The sequence below is a fragment of the Nyctereutes procyonoides genome, unplaced genomic scaffold (assembly GCF_905146905.1).
Source record: "Nyctereutes procyonoides isolate TBG_1078 unplaced genomic scaffold, NYPRO_anot_genome, whole genome shotgun sequence".
Taxonomy (NCBI): domain Eukaryota; kingdom Metazoa; phylum Chordata; class Mammalia; order Carnivora; family Canidae; genus Nyctereutes; species Nyctereutes procyonoides.
This window is the reverse complement of record NW_026575032.1, coordinates 2,003,187-2,023,729: the sequence shown is the minus strand read 5'-3', so window position 1 is coordinate 2,023,729 and position 20,543 is coordinate 2,003,187. Positions and strand designations below refer to the sequence as shown.

The window sequence follows — 20,543 nt, the reverse complement described above, 5'->3', positions numbered from 1 at the left end:
AAAAGGGGAAAAGGGCAGTCTTCAATAAATGATGCTGGAAAAACTGGGTATCCACATGCAAAAGATTGAAGATGGACCCCCTACCTAACACTATATACAAAAATTAACTCAATATGCTTTGAAGATCCAAACATTAAGGGTGAAAACTTTTAGAAGAAAACAGGAGAAAAGCTTGATGAAGACACTGGATTTGGCAACAGTCCCCTGAATAGGGCACTAAAAGTACAAGAAAAAAAAAAAAAAGAAAAAGTTGGCACTTTATCAAAATTACTTTTGTGAATCAAAAACCACTATGAACAGAGTAAAAATGCAAATCACAAAAAGGGAGAAAATATTTGCAAATCACATATCTGATAAGTGATTGATATCCAGAATATACATTAGTCCTCCCCTCTTTTGAAGGGATTAGTCACACCACAGATAATATCAAACCCTTTATATACCATATACATCCTTATGATAAAGTTTAATTTTCAAATTAGGCACAGTAAAAGATTAATAGAATAACACAAATAAAACATATACTGGAATAAAATTATGTGAATATAGTCTCTCTCAAAATATCTTACTGTATTCACCCTTCTTGTAATAATGTGAGATAAAATGTGATGAGATGAATTGAAATGAATGACATAGGTATTGTGACATAGTGTTAGGCTACTAATGACCTTCTGATATGTCAGAAGGAAGACCATCTGCTTCCAGACCACAGCTGACCACAGGTAACTGAAGCCAGGCAAAGTGAAACCGTGAATAAAGAGGAAACTACTGTATAGAAGACTCTTAAAACCCAACAAATCCTTTCAGAAATGGGAAAAATTCTGACATTTCTTTTAAGAAAATATACAAATGGCACATGAGAAAATGCTCACCATTATTAATCATTAGGAAAATGCAAATCAAACCCCAATGGGATGCACATCATCCCCAGTAAAATGGCTACTATATATATATATATACACACACACACAAAAGCAGCAAGTAACAAGTATTGGTGAGGATGTGGAAAAACCGGAATCCTTGTGCACTGTAGGTAGGAATGTAAAATGGTGTAGTCAATATGGAGAATATGGCAGTTCTTTAAAAAAAAAAAAAATTACCATATGATCCAGCAATTCCACTTCTAGGTATAAAACCCAAAGAACTGAAACTAGAATGTCACAGAGATATCAGTACACCTACGTTCATAACAGCATTATTCTCAATAGCCAAAAGTTGAAGCAATACAAGTATCCATCAATGGATAAACAAAATGTGGTTGGTATATACACACAGCATTAAGAAGGAAGGAAATTCTGACATATGCTACAATGTATATTGGACTGTAAGGACATTTTTAGTGGAAAAAAAGCAAGCCATGAAAAGACAAATACTACAGGATTCCACGTGAGGTACCTACAGTAGTCAAATTCATATAGACAGAAAATAGAATGGTAACTGCCATGAACTTAACATAGACAAACTTCACAAAAATTGTATTTAAAAACTCTAAGCATTAAATGTACAGTATTGAGAGTAAGAATCCAATAAATCACAGAAAAAAAATCAAGTTCTCTAGATATGAAGCTACTGAGAATCTGACAAATTATCAGACAATTCAGCCAACATATTTATAGCTTATGATGCTGAAAAATACAAGAGCATTTTTCTTTTATATAAAATCTTTTTATTTTTCACTTTGCTATTTTTATTTTTAATTCCAGTATGATGAATATACATTAACTTCAGGTGCACAATATAGTGTTCAACGATTCCATGCATTACTCAGGACTCTGACCATAAGTATACTTTTAATACCCTTTACAAGAGCATTTTAACTAGTATTTAGTATGTCGCAGCAATCAGATAGCAATGGAAGGAAATAAGTTCTGCTAGCTCTATCCTGTAGTTGCCAAACAACTCTTCATTAACAAATCCTTCAGGTGACTCCTGGAAAAACACAAATTTTACAAATACTTTATAATTAAGAGTAATTACCTGATGTTTCTAAAATTCTTGGTTCAGGTTCATCCAATTGTAGAAGCTCATCAAGAGCTAATTTTGCTGCATTCGATCTAGACTCCTTTTTATTTTGTCCCAGTCCAGTCTTATATTGAATACCATCCACCACAGCACAAAAAGCAAAATAAGGTCCCATAACATTACCTTTAAAAATAAGTCGGAATGAATGCTACATAATTCACAGTATGAACTTACAAATGACATTTTTATATAGAAAAATAACTCACTACAAAAATTGTGAGAAATCATCCTGACCTATCAGTTTTGTGTTTGGTTTTTTAGAGCTAATGCAAGTTAAACATAAAGCTGGATGAGCCCCTAAGTTAGTTCTGAGGAACCTATAGAGCAGCCAGATTAGCTCCATATTCGGCATGAACAGTAGGGAAAGGTTTAAAGTACAGATTGTACATGGAAACAGTGTCTTATTTAATGAAACCTGGCAATAATAAGCATCCAAATATCTACCAAATTACCAATGAGAGGTAAAAAATGTGGAGCCTCTGGCAACATCGCTCTTCTTTTGAAATTCAATACCAATAAAGTTGAATTTCTCCCACCTTCTGAGTGCTCTGATATTCTCAGTAAGTTCCAGAATAAAACTGATCCCTTTGCAGAAATCTTGTGAACTTACCAGGGTGTTATGGTAAGCAATTCACGCAACCATACCCTTGAGGGCAAGTGGAGGGGAGAGAATCCACAAAGAAAACCGAAACATAAATAATACAGAAGATATGCTAAAGATTTAAAAGGAATGTCCAGCCATCCAAAATTCCTAGGATTCCCTTTACACAATTACTTTTATCTAGTTTTCATATTTGCCTAATGAAAAAGGAAATGGAATCATCTGTATTTATAAGGCAAAGATTTTTTCAGTTCAAGTTTTACTTGTTGTTATTTAGACTTTAAAAAGCCTTGTTAATTTAAGACTCTACCCTGGTTATGGATGGCTAGGTACAATGTCACTCCACATAAGCCTTGCCATCATTTTCAAATATTACACTAACTTCGACTGAGATGTACATCAAGGTTTTACAAGCAACTCCTGACTGCACCTGAGTAAACTGCTTTCCTCTATCTAGGACCTCAGTTACCCAAGTTCCTTCCTTATGATCACCTAGGTTCTAATCCAAATTTACAAAACCTGAGAATATTTTGTATATTTAATTAGTGGCCCAGATGATTTTACTATGTGAGACAGCACACATCCAATTTGTTAAGTACTCTGCATCAGAGTGCTGAGTCTTGAAGTTCATCCCATCACACTGCATGTTTTCAAACTTTAGGATACACCTAAATCACCTGTAGTTGTTAAAATACTGATAACTCTTGTCCCATCACTAAACCTCATTCAGATTATCCAACTAGTACTATGCACACAAAGTGAATATCATTACTAATCAATGATTGTGTTTTTGAGTAGCTTCTGCTCAGATGAATAAAGATTTGCCCTTACACATTTTTTTTCTTACCATGACCAATAGTTTACATTTTCTAATAGTCTGAAAAGAATATTTGTGTCACTAGAAAACTAGTGACACAAAAATTAAGTCCTCAGTATTGACCATGAAGTAATCCAACCGATAGTGATCTGACCTAAGAAAACTCCACCTTCTATATTAAAATTCTATTTCTGTCACCTGTTTACCGTCATTTCGTCCAAAATCACGGCCTGGAAATTCGACCTTCCTATGACAATCTTAGCTAAAAATCTCAAAAAACTTAAAATTCTTTAGCAAAGATGCCTTGAGACTGTATTGCCAAAAATTAGCATCAGTAAGAGAAAATTTTAAAAACTCGATGTCTTGTATATATACAAAGATACAAACACACATAATCGTACATAAAGGATTGTGTTTCTTTGAGTCTCATACTTTTACCCCGTCCGTGTCTATCGAGAACACTTATTCTCTTAACCCTCCACTTTCCTATAAAGTTCTTTCTAATCACAGGTCATAAGGAAGAGAGATCAGAAGCTGTACTACATAGACTTCCACAGGTTGGCGGGGGGGGGGGGGGGTGTAGTTTAAAAGAGAATGGAGAAAATAGTCACAGACAAGTCTACAGATGGAGTATCTCATGTAAGTGCTATTTTCACCTCTAAACCCTGAATTTCAGAAGCTAAATTAGACCAAAATTGTGTTAGGTATCAATATCACAAAATCCTTCTCTCTAATCATAGTTCAAATATTTAACAACTCTTCAAAAGTGTGTTTAGTCTACAACTATTTACACCTGAAAATAACCCATGTGGCTGATGGGATTTCAGTTTAACCAGCCATACACAAACGTGAATACAGAAAATAATCAAATTCAGTACTACTTATATGCTCTGCTTTTAAAAGGAAAACGTCTTCCAGTACTGTAATAACCAGATACAACTTTGCACTTGCCTGTTGTTACTGTTTCCTTAAGGTCAAGGTGAACCCGCTGCATTTGTGCAAACTGGTGCAAAGCTGACACAGGATTTATCTCTCCACGTTTGTATTTCATTATGAACTCTTTAGGTATTTTTTTTGGAGGAAGGACAGGATTTGAAATAGATGAAAGACCTTTGGAAAGCAATGGCTCTGGATAATTACCTAAAAATAAATACTTAGAGTTGTCAGTTCAGTAAAATTAAAAAAAAAAAAATCAAAAGCACTAAATCTTTTTTTTTTTTTTTACTAAATCCTCTTCTAAAGTAGAAGATTATCCCTGATACATCTAGGTGTATGTGTTCATTACAAGTAAGTGTCTATTAAAAATTTTTGACACAGCTGAGGAGTGTAACCTGTTGATGCATAAACCTTTTTGGCGTACTAAAACCATTTTTGCAAATAAGTGCTATCATTGTCAAAGAATCACAGAATTTTAATAATGTCAAGGTCTTCAAAGCCTTGTTTTTTTTTTTTTTTTTATTGATGTCAAGGCTCTCAAAGCCTTTTTTTCCCCCCACACATTATGTCACTACGGCCTGGACTAAAGGCACAGACCCAGGACTAAGATCATTCTGTATCCTATTCACTATTTTACATCACTTTTCACGTTAAATTCAATTCAAGTTGTTAGTCCCTGCTTTGTAATTAGCTAAGCGATGCGTGTAATAGAAACCAGCGGAAGTCCTGTCCCTGCCCTGAAGGGGCTAACACAACCTCACCTCAAAAAGGCAAGACAGGGCAGCCGTGGTAGCTCACCGGTTTAGCGCCGCCTTCAGCCCAGGGCTCCCTGCATGGAGCCTGCTTCTCTTTCTGCCTCTCTTTCTCTGTCTCTCATGAATAAATAAATTTTAAAAAAATTAAAAAAAAAAAAAAAGGGCAAGACATGCTTGAAGCGGGTGAACAGTTAACAAAGAGTAACTGAGCCCCAAGAAGGGTTTCTACGGGCCTTTCACAGTGTCCAAACTGGAGTTCCAGATGGGAAACAGCCACTGGTACTGGTAGATGGGATATAGATCGAGGCAACATTTAAATTGGAAGCTCAAGAGTCCTCCTTGGCCATCCCAGAATCCTAAAATACTGAAGTAATAGTTACTGCAAACGAAAAAGTCGTACCCGTCACTTGCGTAACCTTGGAAGCCATATTCGACAGGCTGTGACTTTCTGAAGAATATCCTGTGGGCGTAGTTACCGTCTGGGCTGAGGGCTGAACTGGCAAGTTCTTCTTCAGCATCTGAGCGAAGCTAGGGACCCGGGAACTCTGAAACCAGTCGTTGTTGCCAGACATTTTCTCACCTACAAATTCGGCAGAACACACACACACAAAACAAAAACAAAAACAAAAAGAACTAGATAAAAATATTCCGAAATTAAAAATACAGATTCCCCTAAATGGCTTAAACACACACGACCTAAAACGAAATCTCTGTAACTGCTGTCATGACTGTTTTCTGACTAGCGTCTCCACAGGCACGGGGCTCGTCCCTCCTACGCACCTTCCAAAGCTCTGCTACAAAGGGTAAAGAAGGGTCAACGCGGTCGGCAGGGAGAGCCCCTACATCCACTCGGGAGGGGGGGTTCAGGGGAAAAAGAGGAAAAAACACAAAAACACGAGACCCTCAACGGCCCGCTTCCGAGCCCAACTCCCACCCACCAAAATTGGCCTTCCTGCCCTACAGGCGGGAGACCGAGCCGCAGCCCCGGGGCTCGCCGGCCCCAGCCGCCGACGCCGTTGCTTCCCCCTCCGGGCCTCAACCTCTGGCCTCAGGGCGCTCTGCGTGAGAGCCACGCGGCCGGGGCTGCGTCTTTCAAAAGCGGCCTCGCAGCGGCGACCCAGCACCACCCGGACCAACCCCCCCACGCCGGGCCTCAACCAATCACCAACCGTCTCTGCCGCGGCGCTTGTGTGCCTGAGCTCGCGCCAGCGCAGTGCGCCGAGGGCTAGGCCGGCCAGGCTCGGCGCGCCCTGCGTGCGTGCGTCCTGCGTCAACAAGCGGAGAGGCGCAGGACGTCAGGCGCGGGCGTTCGAGGCCCCGTGGGTGACGCCGGCCTCGTTCTGGGAACGTGGAGTTCCTCAGGCCCCGCGGCGCCTTCACTGCGGCGGAGGGTGAGGCCGTGCGGCGTGACCGGGTCAGTGTGGTACCGAGTGGCCCCCACACCTCCCCCCACCACTGTCCTCGCAGAGCCCTGTGTGGGCGTCTCCTCATCCACGACGCACGGAGGCCGGCCTGGGGGTCCCGGTGTGCGGGTGGTTTGAAGGAAACCTTGGGCTCCTTCCCTGGGGCTTCTCTTGAGAAGGCCCCGTGACAAGGCTGGGCCTCAACGTTGTCTTTAATTTTTAATTAAATTATTATTATTTTTTTTTTTCATGAGAGAGAGGCAGAGACGCAGGCAGAGGGAGAAGCAGGCTCCATGCAGGGAGCCCGACGTGGGATTCGATCCCGGGTCTCCAGGATCACACCGTAGGCCGAAGACAGGAGCTCAACCTCAACGTTGTCTTTAATGTTCACAGAAAAAAACCACCTTGGGCTCTTGCCGAAGTTAGACCTGTGGAGCCCAACAATGAACAACCCTGAAAACAGGTGGGGACGTTGAGAGCTAATGGCTGTGCAGGCTGTGATCAACCCCTTGTGGGTGTTTTCGGTTCTTTGCTCTCGTGAAAGTTGAAGGCGACTCTAATGGAGGCGTTAGCCGACAGGTGGTTAAATGCATATAATGGGCTTTCTAAATATATTGGAAAGTCTAAATAAATTGGTTTCCTAATTTATGCACATTATGATATTGTACACAAGATTCCGATATGTGCTAGTGATTTCAGTCTTGGCCCAGAACGCAGGAAGCTGATTTTACTAATTTTTTTTTTTTTTTAGTTTATTTATGATTGTCACAGAGAGAGAGAGAGAGAGAAAGAGAGAGAGGCAGACACACAGGCAGAGGGAGAAGCAGGCTCCATGCACCGGGAGCCCGACGTGGGACTCGATCCCGGGTCTCCAGGATCCCGCCCTGGGCCAAAGGCAGGCGCTAAACCGCTGCGCCACCCAGGGATCCCGGGAGCTGATTTTATTAAACTAACCCCAATTACTTATGGATGTGTAAAGGAATCACCTTATAGGGATTCAAGCCCTCCGTCTTCCTCAAGGACCACACTACACCTATGACTAATTCATTACTTTCTGGCTAATGCCTGGCTCAGTTTTTCTTTAGTAAATTACAGATCAGGTTTGGCTCCTAACCCAGAAGAAATTCAAGGAAGTGAGGAATAGCATTATAACAATCTATAAATGCTCCCCTGCTTTTTTTTTTTTTTTTTAAGATTTTATTTATTTTTTCATGAGAGAGAGAGAGGCAGAGGCACAGGTAGAGGGAACTCTATGCAGGGAGCCTGATGTGGGACTCAATCCCAGGACCCCAGGATCACCAACTGAACCCCCCCAGGTGTCCCGCCAGCATATTAATAAATATTTTGAGGGAGATAATTTGAGATTATGCAAATACCCTCTTTCACCGTGGAGTTTTACTAATTTTCATTAATCTGTAGATCTTGCTTGCAGCTGTTATTACTATGGTTTTTATTAAAAAATATGCTTTCGGGCAGCCCGGGTCGCCCAGCTGTTTAGCGCCGTCTTTAGCCCAGGGTCTGATCCTGGAGACCCCGGATTGGTCTGGCATCGGGCTCCCGGTATGGAGCCTGCTTCTCCCTCTGCCTGTGCCTCTGCCTCCCTCCCTCCCTCCCTCCCTCCCTCCCTCCCTCTCCTCTCTCTCTCATATGAATGAATGAATGGATAAAATAAAATGCTTTCTAAGTTAAATTTTATTGAGATGTGATTGACATAAGTTAGTTTCAGGTATACAGTGTGATGATTTGTTAACTATATAGTTACGCTCATCCCACAATTTTTTTCTTTTTTGTGATAACTTTTTTTTTTTAAGATTTTATTTATTCATGAGAGACGCACACACAGAGAGGCACAGATGCAAGCAGAGGGAGAAGCAGGCTCCACACAGGGAGCCAGACATGGGACTCCATCCTAGGTCTCCAGGATCACGCCCTGGGCTGAAGGCGGCCTGAAGCTGCTGAGCCACCTGGGCTGCTGGTAAAAACTTTTAAGGTATACTTTCTTAGCAACTTTTAAATACAAGCTTATTTCAGAGATATAGCAGGTCCAGTTCTAGACCACTGCAATAAAGTGAATGTCAAAGCAAGTCAAATGAATTTTTTGGTTTCCAGTGCATGTAAAAGTAATGTTCACACTGTACTACAGTCTATTAAGTGTGCAATAGCATTATGTCTAAAAACACAATGTACATCCCTTAATTTTAAAATACTTTGTTGCTTAAAAAAAAAAATACTACCAAGGAGTAGTAATCTTTTTGCCTTACTGCTGATGGCTGCTGACTGATGAGGATGGTGTTGCTGAAGGTTGGGTGGCTGTGGCAGTTTCTTTCAGGCAACAATAAAGTTCCTTGCATCAATTCTTTTCTTTTCACTAATGTTTCTGAAGCACAGAGTGCTGTTTTAAACCATTTTACTGACATCTTTCAAATTCGAAGTTAATCCTCCAAACCCTGCTGCTGGTTTATCAACTTAGTTTATATAATATTTTAAGCCTTTGTTGTCATTTCAACACTCTTTATAACATCTTCACCAAGTGTAGGTTCTTTCTCAAGAAAATCCTTTCCATGTTCATCCATAAGAAGCAACTCATCCATTCAAGTTTTATCAATGAGATCGCAACAAGTCAGTCACATCTTCAGGTCCACTTTTAATTAATTATAGTTCTTTTGTTATTTCCATCACACCTGCAGTTACTTCCTTCAAACTTCTGTTAATATTGATGTTTTGACCTTTTCCCATGAATCACGAATGTTCTTAATGGCATCTAGAATGGTGAATCCTTTCCAAAGGGTTTTCCCTTTATTTTGCCCAGATCTATCATAAGAATCCTATCTTTGGCAGCTCTAGCCTTATAAATGGATTTCTTAATAAGACTTGAAAGTTGAAGTTAATCTGGTCCATGAGCAGCAAAATGGATATTGTATTAACAAAAATAACATTAATTTTATTATATATCTCCATCAGAACTTTTGGGTGACCAAGTACATTGTCAATGAGCAGTGCTATTTTTGAAAGGATCATCTTTCTGAGCAGTAAGTATCAATAACAAGCTTAAAACATTCAGTAAACCATCTTATAAACAGATGTGTCATCCAGGCTTTGTTGTTCCATTGATAAAGCATAAGCAGAGTAACACCATCCTTAATGGCTCTAGGACTTTCAAAATGGCAAATGAGCATTGGCTTCAATTTAAAGTCACTAGCTGCAGTAGCCCCTAACAAGAGAGTCACCCTGATCTTTGAAGCTGTGAAGCCAGGCATTGACTTCTCTCTAGCCTGAAAGTCCTGGATGGCATCTTCTTCCAATAGATGGCTATTTCATTTACATTGAAGATCTGTTGTTTAGTGTAGCCATCTTCATTAATTGTCTTGGCTGGATTTTCTGGGTAACTTGATGCTGCTTCATCTTGTACTTTTATGTTATGAAAGTGGCTTCTTAAAGTTCATAAACCAACTTTGCTAGCTTCAAATTTTCTTCTGCATCTTCTTCCTGTCTCTCAGCCTTTTAGAATTGAGGAGAGTGAGAACCCTGCTCTGGATTAGGCTTTGGCTGAAGGGGATGTTGTGGCTGCTTTCATCTTCCATCCAGACCATTGAAGCTTTCTCTGTATCATCAATAGGCTGCTTTGCTTTCTTATCATTGGTATTCACTGGAGTAGCACTTTTTACTTCCTTCAAGAACTTTTCCTTAACATTCACAACTTGAATGTTTGGTGCCAGAGGCCTAGCTTTCAACCTGTCTTGGCTTTCAACATGCCTTCCTTACTAAGCTTAATCATTTCTGCCTTTTGATTTAAAGTGAGATACATACAACTCTGCCTTTTACTTGACCACTTAGAGGCCATTGCAGGATTATTAACTGGCCTGATTTCAAGATTGTTGAGACTCAAGGAATAAGGAGGCCTGAGGAGAGGGAAAGGGAGGAATGGCTGGTCAGTGGAATAATCACACAACATTTATCAACTAAGTCTATGTCATATGGGTGCAGTTTTTGGCACCCCAGAACAATTACAACAGTAACATCAAGTATCAGTGATTACAGATTACCATAACAAATACAATAATAATGAAAAAAGTTGAAATACTGTGAAAATTACCAAAATGGGACACAAAGACAGGAAGTGAGCAAATACTGTTGGAGAAATACATTAATAGATTTGCTCAACTCAGGGTTGCCATGAGCCTTTAATTTGTTAAAAAAAAAAAAAGGCAGTATCTGCAAAGTACAATACAGTGAAGCACAATAGAGTGAGGTATTCTTTTATACAATACACTGTTATTAACTATGATCACCATGCTCTATATCCTCAGGTCTTATTTTATAACTGGAAGATTGTACCTTTTGATCCTCACACCCTTGGCCACTACCAGTGACCAGTCTCTCGTCCTTGTTCTCTATATCTATGTTTGGTTGCTTGTTTGTTTTGCATTTCACATACAAGCGAGATTATATGGGATTTGTGATTTTTATCTAACTTTATTTCAATTTAGCTTTATTTCACATTGCATAATGCCCTTAAGGTCTATCCATCTTGTTCCAAATGGCAAGATTTTATTTTAAATGGATGAAGGATGAATAATTTTCCATAATTTATGTGTGTGTGCATATGTGTGTGCGACATCATCTTTATCCATTTATCTGTTTTTTAAAAAATATTTGAGAGAGAAAGCATGCACTGGGGGGAGAGGGAGAGGGAGAAGCAGACTCCCTCTGCTCCCAGCAGGGAGCCTGACCACAACACAGGGCCAATCTCAGGCCCCGGCATAATGATCTGAGCTGAAAGGCAGACACTTAACCAACTGAGCCACCCAGGTGCCCCTATCCCTTTATCTGTTGATGAACAGCCATTTAGGTTATTCCATGTCACAGCTATTATAAGGAATGCAATGAATGTGGGGGTATAGATATTTTTATGAGGTAGTGTTTTCATTTCCTCAGGCTAAATATCCATGTTGGTTTGCTCCTTGGGAGCTTCCCAGGTGTAATCTGAAACTGGTCCCCATTCATTGAAGGCAGGGAGAGAGCAAAGAGAGGAGGCCATTCCAAGTCAGTAGATGGCAGTTTGAATGGGATGAAGGCACTGTGCAAGGTAAGGATTGAAAGTCCTCCAAAATCTGTGTAAGGGCTTGTACCTCTTTCACATTCTTGGGGGTTGAAAAAGCTGGCACCTTAGGAATCATAGCTTTGGGGGCAACATCCATCTTACCTGACCAAATGATTCTTAAAACCTTATAGCAGTGCCTGAGCCTTGAATTTTTATAGATTCACTGCCCAGCCTCTCCCTTGCAGATGTTTCACCAAAGCCTGCAGAGTGTCTTGCAGCAGAGGCACATAATTCGCATTAACGTTATGTCATCAATGTGATGGGCCTATTTTACTTATGTGGGGAAAGAGGACAGAGATGGGTTGTGGGCTACCATCAAATGACAGTGTTGGGTTATGCAGGTAACCTTGGGGAAGCACTTGAAAGGCTTGTTATTGTTCCTCCCATATAAAGCAAATTGATCCTCTCCAAGTTCGACTGGGCTGCCGGAGCGCCATGGCTATGACGGCGTGCGGGACCCCGAGCCGCTTCCTGGCCAGTGTCCTCTACAACGGGCTGGGCCGGTACGTGCAGCAGTTGCAGCGTCTCAGCTTTAACCTCAGCCGCGATGCGCCCTCGTCCCTCGGTGCCAGGGAGTTCGTGGAACGGGAGGTGGCCGGAGGTGGCCGACTTCGCGCGACGGAACCCGGGGGTCGTAATATACATGAACTCGAGGCCGTGCTGTGTGCCCAGAGTAGTGGCCGAATACCTTAATGGGGCAGTGCGCGAGGAGAGCATCCACTGCAAGTCAGTCGAGGAGATTGCGACGCTGGTGCAGAAGCTGGCGAACCAGTCGGGCCTGGATGTGATCCGCATCCGCAAGCCCTTCCACACTGACAGTCCTAGCATCCAGGGCCAGTGGCACCCCTTCACCAACAAATCGACATTGTTGGGTGGGCTACGCCCGCGAGAAGTCCAGGATGCTGCGCTAGCCCAGGCGCAAGTGCCGTAAAGAGTTGCCCCACCAACTACAATCTTGGGCTCTGGACTCTTACCTCAGTGGAAGTGGTTCTTCCTCTTTCAGAGGAATTCCAAGCCCACGCAGGCAGATGGAGACCCCCAAAAGAGACATTGACGCCAAAGCTTTTGCTTGGGATAAAGAAGAGCTCTTCATTGCTCAGGATGAGGGGCAGTGACTTTGTTAGTCTCCTAATTCTTCCCTGTTTGACATCCCTGTAATCTGACCATTCAAGGATATTGCAGGCATTTATTTCTGAAATCCAGATTGATAAGAGTGATCTCAAATCCTGGTGAGGGGTTTCAAGGTTGGCTTCAGAAGAGCCCCCAATGCCCTCTTTCTACAACCATTGAGCTAGAGAGCTAGCTAGCCCCTTATACTGTGCTGTGAACCTGGCATTAGGATAACCATTTTATAGCTGTGTGAGTATTTAGATTAGAAAAGTAAGGTTAATAAACTTGCCCAAGATTAAAAAAAAATAAAGCAAATTGATCTTATCAGAAACCTGTCAAAGTCCCATGAATCTCCTTGAAGATGAAGCACTTGTTCAAGAACATTTTTTACCAAAGCATCTAAGTAAAGCAGTAACTGTCTATAAATGACAGAAGACTTAAAAATGGCCATGGATAAAGATCTGGTGAGAGTCCTTCTAATGCAGTTGACAAGGGAATTTGGTTATTTTTGTGACAAACATTTTAAAAGCATGACTGATAACATTGTACCAGGCCATATCAGACTTTTAGGCATTCCACACAAATACACCCTAAGGAAAGTTTAGCATCACTTATTTGGTAATGCTTCTCATGAGATTTATTGTATACAAAAAGTTAAATAGTTGTAAAAAAACAAAACAAAACAAAAAAACTTTGTTTTAATAGAGAAGACTTGGCTTTTTAAAGCAATTCTCTGGTAAAGACAAGATAGAGTCTTTGTTTTTGGGGATCCCCTGGTGGCTCGGTGGTTTGGTGTCTGCCTTTGGCCCAGGGCGTGGTCCTGGAGACCTGGGATCGAGTCGCACGTCAGGCTCCCTGTGTGGAGCCTGCTTCTCCCTCTGCCTGTGTCTCTGCCTCTCTCTCTCTCTCATGAATAAATAAATCTTAAAAAAAAAGCCTTTGTTTTCTAGGCAGATTACATTAAAAGTGAAGAAAAACTTGCTTACAGTTTCTTATTAAAAGCAGGTCAATAATCTAATAAAACTTTGTTCTTTTAACAGCGAGAAACCCAAATTCCAATTTTGTACTAATGTACTTTTGGTATTAAAACTCTTGGGATCCCTGAGTGGCTCAGCGGTTTAGCGTCTGCCTTTGGCCCAGGGTGCGATCCTGGAGTCCCAGGATCAAGTCCCACGTCAGGCTCCGGGCATGGGCCTGCTTCTCCCTCCTCCTGTGTCTCTGCCTCTCTCTGTCACTATGTCTATTATAAATAAATAAATCTTTTAAAAAAAAACCTCTCCTTTTTTCTTTTTAATGTACATAAATTCATAGATGTATATAAACATACAGAAAGACAAACAGAAACCCCACAGCTTTCATTCCATAATTCTAGTCATGAATCAGGTACCCACTGACATGGCTGGAATTTTTTCTAATATGTGTGATCTTATGGAGGTTATAGACTAGATTTTTGAGTAAGGGAACTTGTAGGGCAAGCTGTATTTTAAAAAGTGCCCCCCGCCCTGCTTTTTCTTCTTCAGTTTCTGTGGGCAGTGTTTCAGTTATCTGTTGAGGTGTTTATATTTCAAAGACATGGTAAGATTTAGACATGACAAGGAAAGAATGCAAGTTTACCAGGAATTTGGGGGTAACGTATTTAAAATTTTACTTTGTATTGTGAGTTGGCCTGCATCAGGTATTTTGTCTGTTTCACTGTTATTTACCACAACATCCTCCTCTTTTGATCACTTTCCCAGAGATTCCACCTCCTGGTGTCCTAATCAGGCTTTGTCACAAGTACCTAGATCTTAAACTGGGGCCTCTTGTGCTCTCCTTGCTTTGCAAACATGACACTAAAGTCTCTCACTTATTATCCTGCTCTCCTAGCTTGTCTGCCAGCCCCAAACCTAACACAGTAGTGGACACTCATATGTTTTTATATCAGCTCAGCTCTTTTAACTTGAGCTTCAGCCTCTAGCTCAGCAACCACTCAGAGTGGAGGCCAGCCTACTGTGTAGCAATGTTTCCCTTTTTTTTTTGCCTGAGTGTGCTATGTGCAGTTCCTCAAAACGCCATTAAAGCAGCTAGTGTTTTGGGGGTGTTCCTGTACTCACATGGCAGTCCACAAGCATCTGACATATGCCCCCCCCCCCCCCACATAGAGGTCGATAGCCAACTCAGGATTTCCCCCATGGACATCTCAATTCCAAGGCCAATTTCTTCAGTCTCCGGACTGGGTAAGCAATTGTTGGTATAATCAGACTTGTCCCTGTATATGGAGGGCAGGGGAAGACCAAAGAAAGAGGTCATTCTAGATTGGTAGGTGGCAGTTTTAATAAGCAAAGGGGACTTATATATAAGATTTCTCTCAGGTGACAGCCAGATGAGTGGGTTTCTGCATCTACTCATCAAACTTAACAGTTTATGTAGAGACATCGATTGGGTTTAGTCACACCATACAGCTGATTTCCATACCAACTCACTAACTCAAGGCTGTGTCTTGGGGCAGGTTCTGGGAGTGGGGAAAGCAAGTGGAATTCATATTCTAAGGACAAGGTAGGGAGTGATTGCCAGCTCCAATTCATGGGTCAGTTAACCAGCATGTCTTCCTGATGACCTCCCCCAACAACCCAGAAGTAGAATGCTGGATCATATAATGATTCTATTTTTAATTTTTTGAGGAACCTCATACTGTTTTCATGATTTCTGCACTAATTTACATTCCCATCAATAGTGCACAAGTATATCCTTTTCTTCACAGTCTTGCTAATATTTGCTATTTCTTCTCTTTTTGATAACAGCTATTACATGTAAAGTAATATCTCAGTGTGGTTTTGATTTGCATTCCCCTGAGAATAAGTGATGTTGAGCACCTTTTCATATGTCTTTTGTCCATCCATACATCTTCTTTGGAAAAATGTCAGTTCATATCTTCTGCCCGTATTTTAATCAGATTGTTCTGTTTTGTTACTGAGTTGTATTATTTATATTTTATATATTTTTTGTATATTAACTAACCCTAACCTGGTATATGACTTGTAAATATTTTCTCCATTTCATAGGTTGCTTTTTCCTTTAGTTGATGGTTTCCTTTGCTGTGCAGAAGCTTTTTCATTTGATGTTGTCCCACTTGTTTATTTTTGCTTTTGTTGACTTTGCTTTTGGTGTCAAATCCCTCCCAAAAAATCATTGCCTGGATGTTGCACTTTGTTAAATTCCATTTGTGATAAAAATCCTCAACAAAGTAGCTTTAGAGGGAAATACCTCAACATGATAAAGGCCATCTATGAAATACCTAATAGATTCCTCAATGGAGAACAACTGAGAGCTTTTTCTCTATGATCAGGAACAAGACAGGGACATCCATTCTCACCGCTGTTATTTTGCATAGTACTGGAATTACTAGCCACAACAATCAGCAAAAAGAAATAAAAATTCAAAGTGGCAAGAAAGAAGTAAAACTTTCACATGATGACATGATATTCTATATAGAAAACTGAAAAGACTCCACCCAAAAACTGCTAGAACTCATACACAAATTCAGTAATGTTACAGGATGCAAAATCAATTTACAGTGATCTGTTGTATTTCTCTACATCAATAATGAAGCAGCTTCAAAAGAGAAATTAAGGAATCAATCCCATTTACAATTCCACCAAAAACAAGATACATAGGAATAAACCTAACCAAAGAGGTGAAAGACCTGTACTCTGAAAACTATAAAACACTGATGAAAGACATTGAAGAAGACACAATGGAAAGACATATTAATGGATTGGAAGAACAAATATTATTAAAGTGTCTATATTACCCAAATCTACACATTTAATGCAATCTGTATCAAAATAATACCAGCATTTTCACAGAGCTAAAAGAAATCTAAAATTTGTGTGGAACCACAAAAGACCCCAAATAGCCAAAGCAACTTTGAAAAAGAAAAGCAAAGCTGAAGTCATCACAATTCTGGACTTCAAGTTATATTACAAAGTTATATTATCAAAATGGTTTGGTACTGGCACAAATACAGACACAGAGGCCAATGGAACAGAATAGAAAACCCAGAAATAAGCCCACAACTATATGGTTAATTAATCTTCCAGAAAGTAGGAAAGAATATCCAATGGGAAAAAGACCATCTCTTTAATGGTGTTGAGAAAACTGGACAGCAACATACAAAACAATGAAACTGGACTACTTTATTACACCATACACAAAAATAAATTCAAAGTGGTTTAAAGACCTACATATAAGGTATGAAACCATAAAACCCTTAGAGGAAAACACAGGCAGTAACCTCTTTGACATGGGCTATAGCAACTTCCTTCTAGGTCCGTTTCCTGAGACAAGGGAGACAAAAACAAAAAGTGTTAGGACTTCATCAAAACAAAAAGCTTCTGCACAGCAAAGGAAGCAATCAACAAAACTGAAAAACAGCATATCTGATAAAGGGCTAGTATCCAGAACACAAAAAATTTATAAAACTGAACACCCAAAAAACAATTACCTAATTAAAAAATGGGCAGAGGACATTAACATTTTTCCAAAGATGACATACAGATGGTCAACAGACATAAGAAAAGATGCTCAACATCATGATCATCAGGGAAATAGAAATCAAAACTACAATGAGCTATCACCTTACACAATACAGAATGGCTAAACTCATCAACATAGGAAACAACAGGTGTTGGCTATGTGGAGAAAGGGGAACCCTTTTGCACTGTTGGTGGGAATGCAAACTGGTACAGCCACTGTGGAAAACAGTATGGAGGTTCTTCAAAAGTTTAAGCTACCCTATGATCCAGCAATGTACTATGAGGTATTTACTCAAAAGAATAAAAAATACTAATTCAAAGGGATACATGCACCCAGATGTTTATAGCATCATTATCTACAATAGCTACATTACAGAAACAGCCCAAGCATCTATCAACTGACACATGGATAAAGACTCCCTATTTAAATAATCTGCCAAAACTGTAAAAGGTTTGATATTTTACTCTGCTTGAAAGCTTTACAGTTAGCTTGCCCCAGTTTCATGGATGCTGGTAGAAGATGCTAAGACTCCTGGGTCAGAGACTAAGGACTTTATTATTCATGGCATGGTTATCTGCATGTCAACATAGTTCTACTTGTTTCCAGATCACATGGAGGTAGTATGTAGGGGTCCAGATGCATGCTGCATACACAGTGGGGTGTGTTAGAGTAGAACTCCGAACTAAGGGGAATCTAATTTTCTATAATGGCAAAGGAGACACAGTATCTTCCAGGGCTGCGAGCAAATCTACTCTTTGCACTGGAGGTAGATATTATCTCTGTTTTTCAAGATTGTCTGCAATACAAATATCCTTGAAATATTTGTAATAAATATTGTGTACAATATTTATTGTCCTGGACAAGGAGCAGTTAGATTTGGAAATGTGGGAGATCGTTGAGAATATCTTCCAACATAATCTGATTTTTTTTGGTTTTTGGGTGTTGAGTTTGTTAAGTTCTCCCATTCCATAGGTTGCCTTTTAGCTTTGTTAGTTTCCTTTCCTGTGTAGAAGCTTTTTATCCTGATGAAGTCCCAATAGTCCATTTTTGCTTTTGTTTCCCTTGCCTCTGGAGACGTGTCTAGTAGAAAGTTGCTGTGGCTGAGATCACAGAAGTTGCTGCCTGTGTTTTCCTCTAGGGTTTTGATGGTTTCCCGTCTCACATTTAGGTCTTTCATCCATTTTGAATTGTGTGTGTGTGGTATAACAAAGTGGTCCAGTTTCATTCTTCTGCATGTGGCTGTCCAATTTCCCCGACACCATTTGTTGAAGAGACTTTTTTCCATTGGATATTTTTTCCCGCTTTGTTGAAGATTAGTTGGCTGTAGAGTTGAGGGTCCATTTCTGGGTTCTCTATTCTGTTCCATTGATTTATGTCTCTGTTTTGTATTGTTTTGTTTTTTTCCAGTAACATATTGTCTTGATTACAGCTTTGTAATGCAGCTTAGTCTGGAATTGTGATACCTCCAGCTTTGGTTTTCTTTTCAGCATTACTTCTTGTTTCATTCAAATTTTAGAATTGTTCTAGCTCTGTGAAGAATGCTGGTGTTATTTTGATAGGAATTGTGTTGAATGTGTAGATTGCTGTGGGGAGTTACAGACATTTTAACAATATTTGTTCTTCCAATCCATGAGCATGGAATGCTTTTCTGTTTCTTTGTGTCTTCAGTTTTACAGTTTTCGGAGTACAGATCTTTTACCTCTTCGGTAAGGATTATTCCTAGGTATCTTATTGTTTTGGGTGCAGTTGTAAGCCAGTTGCCAAGAGAAATCAATTCCTTGATTTTTCTTTCTGCTGCTTCATCCTTGGTGTTTAGAAATGCAACATATTTTTGTGCATTGATTTTATATCCTGTGGCTTTGTTGAATTCTTCTATCAGTTCTAGCAATTTTTTTTTAGTGGAGTTTTTCAAGTTTTATACCTAGCGTATACTGTCATCTGTGAAGAATGAAAGTTTGACTTCTTCCTTGATGATTTGGATGCCTTTTATTCTTTCTGTTGTCTGATTTGCAGAGGCTGGGACTTGTTGAACAGCAGTGGTGAGAATGGACATCTCAGTTTTGTTTTGTTTTTTTGTTTTGTTTTGTTTTGTTTTTTTGATAAGTCTGGCTAGGAGTTTACCAATCTTGTTAATTCTTTCTAAGAGCAGCCAGCTCCTAGGATGCCTGGGTAGCTCAGTGATTGAGCATCTGCCTTTGGCCTAGGGCATGATCCCAGGATCTGGGATCAAGTCCCTTATCAGGCTCCTTGGATGGAGCCTGCTTCTCCCTCTGCCTTTGTCTCTGTCTCTTCTCCTTCTGTTTTAAACAAAACAAAACAAGAACCAGCTCCTAGTTTCATTGATTTGTTCTGTGTTTTTTTTTTTTAATTTTGATATCATTGATTTCTGCTATAATCTTTATTATTACTCTTATCCTGCTGGATTTAGGGTTTATTTGCTTTACTTTTCCCACCTCCTTTAGGTATAAGGTTAGGTTGTCTATTTGAGACTTTTCTTCTTGAGACAGGCCTGTATTACTCCATATTTCCCTCATAGAACTGCCTTTCCTATATCCCAAAGGTTTTGGACTGTCATGTTTTCATTTTTATTTGCTTCCACGTATTTTTTTTTAAGATTTTATTTATTCATGAGAGAGAGAGAGAGAGAGAGAGAAGAGGCGCAGAGACAAAGGCCGAGAGAGAAGCAGGATCCATGCAGGGAGCCCGACGTGGGACTCGATTCTGGGTCTCCAGGATCACGCCCTGGGCTGAAGGCAGATGCTAAACCACTGAGCCACCCGGGCTGCCCCCTTCCGTGTATTTTTTAAGTTCTTTAATTTCCTTGTTGACTCATTCTTTAGTAGGATGTTTTTTAACCTCCATGTATTTGTGGTCCTTCCAAATTTTCTCTTGTGATTGACTTCAAGTTTTATAGCTTTGTGGTCTGAAAATATGCATGGTATGATCTCAATATTTTTTTTTTACCGTTCACTCCTTCTTCCCTTCTTCCCACTCTTCTTCTTCTACACCTCCTATGATATTATTTTTCTTTATGGAATCACTGAGTTTTCTGAGTCTACCTTTGTGATCTTTTTCTTTCCCTCTTCTTATAGCTTCATTATTTTCCATTTTCCATGATTTTACCCTCTATTCTCTAGCCTGCCTCTTCAGTCTTCATTGTAATCTTATTCAGTTTTGCATCTCAATTACAGCATTTTTTAAATTTCAGCCTGACTAGTTTTTAGGTCTTTATCTCTGCAGCAAGAGTTTCTCTGGTTTCTTCTATGCTTCTTTCAAACCAAGC

The 20,543-nt window shown here is 40.1% G+C and overlaps 1 protein-coding gene and 1 pseudogene across 2 annotated transcripts in view; one reads left to right on the top strand and one right to left on the bottom strand.

Annotated features, from left to right (window-relative positions):
- ADAD1 (adenosine deaminase domain containing 1) overlaps positions 1–5,703 on the bottom strand; it is a 47,512-nt gene extending 41,809 nt beyond the window's left edge. For both annotated transcript variants that reach the window (XM_055317097.1, XM_055317098.1), the window contains exons 1-3: positions 5,532–5,703; positions 4,392–4,580; positions 1,978–2,145 (exon numbers count right to left, since the gene is read on the bottom strand). In XM_055317097.1, coding sequence (XP_055173072.1) covers positions 1,978–2,145; positions 4,392–4,580; positions 5,532–5,703 — 529 coding nt within the window. The remainder of the gene's footprint in view (positions 1–1,977; positions 2,146–4,391; positions 4,581–5,531) is intronic.
- Positions 5,704–12,058: 6,355 nt separating this feature from the next.
- On the top strand, positions 12,059–13,045 carry LOC129504389 (39S ribosomal protein L43, mitochondrial-like; annotated as a pseudogene).
- Positions 13,046–20,543: the final 7,498 nt, after the last annotated feature.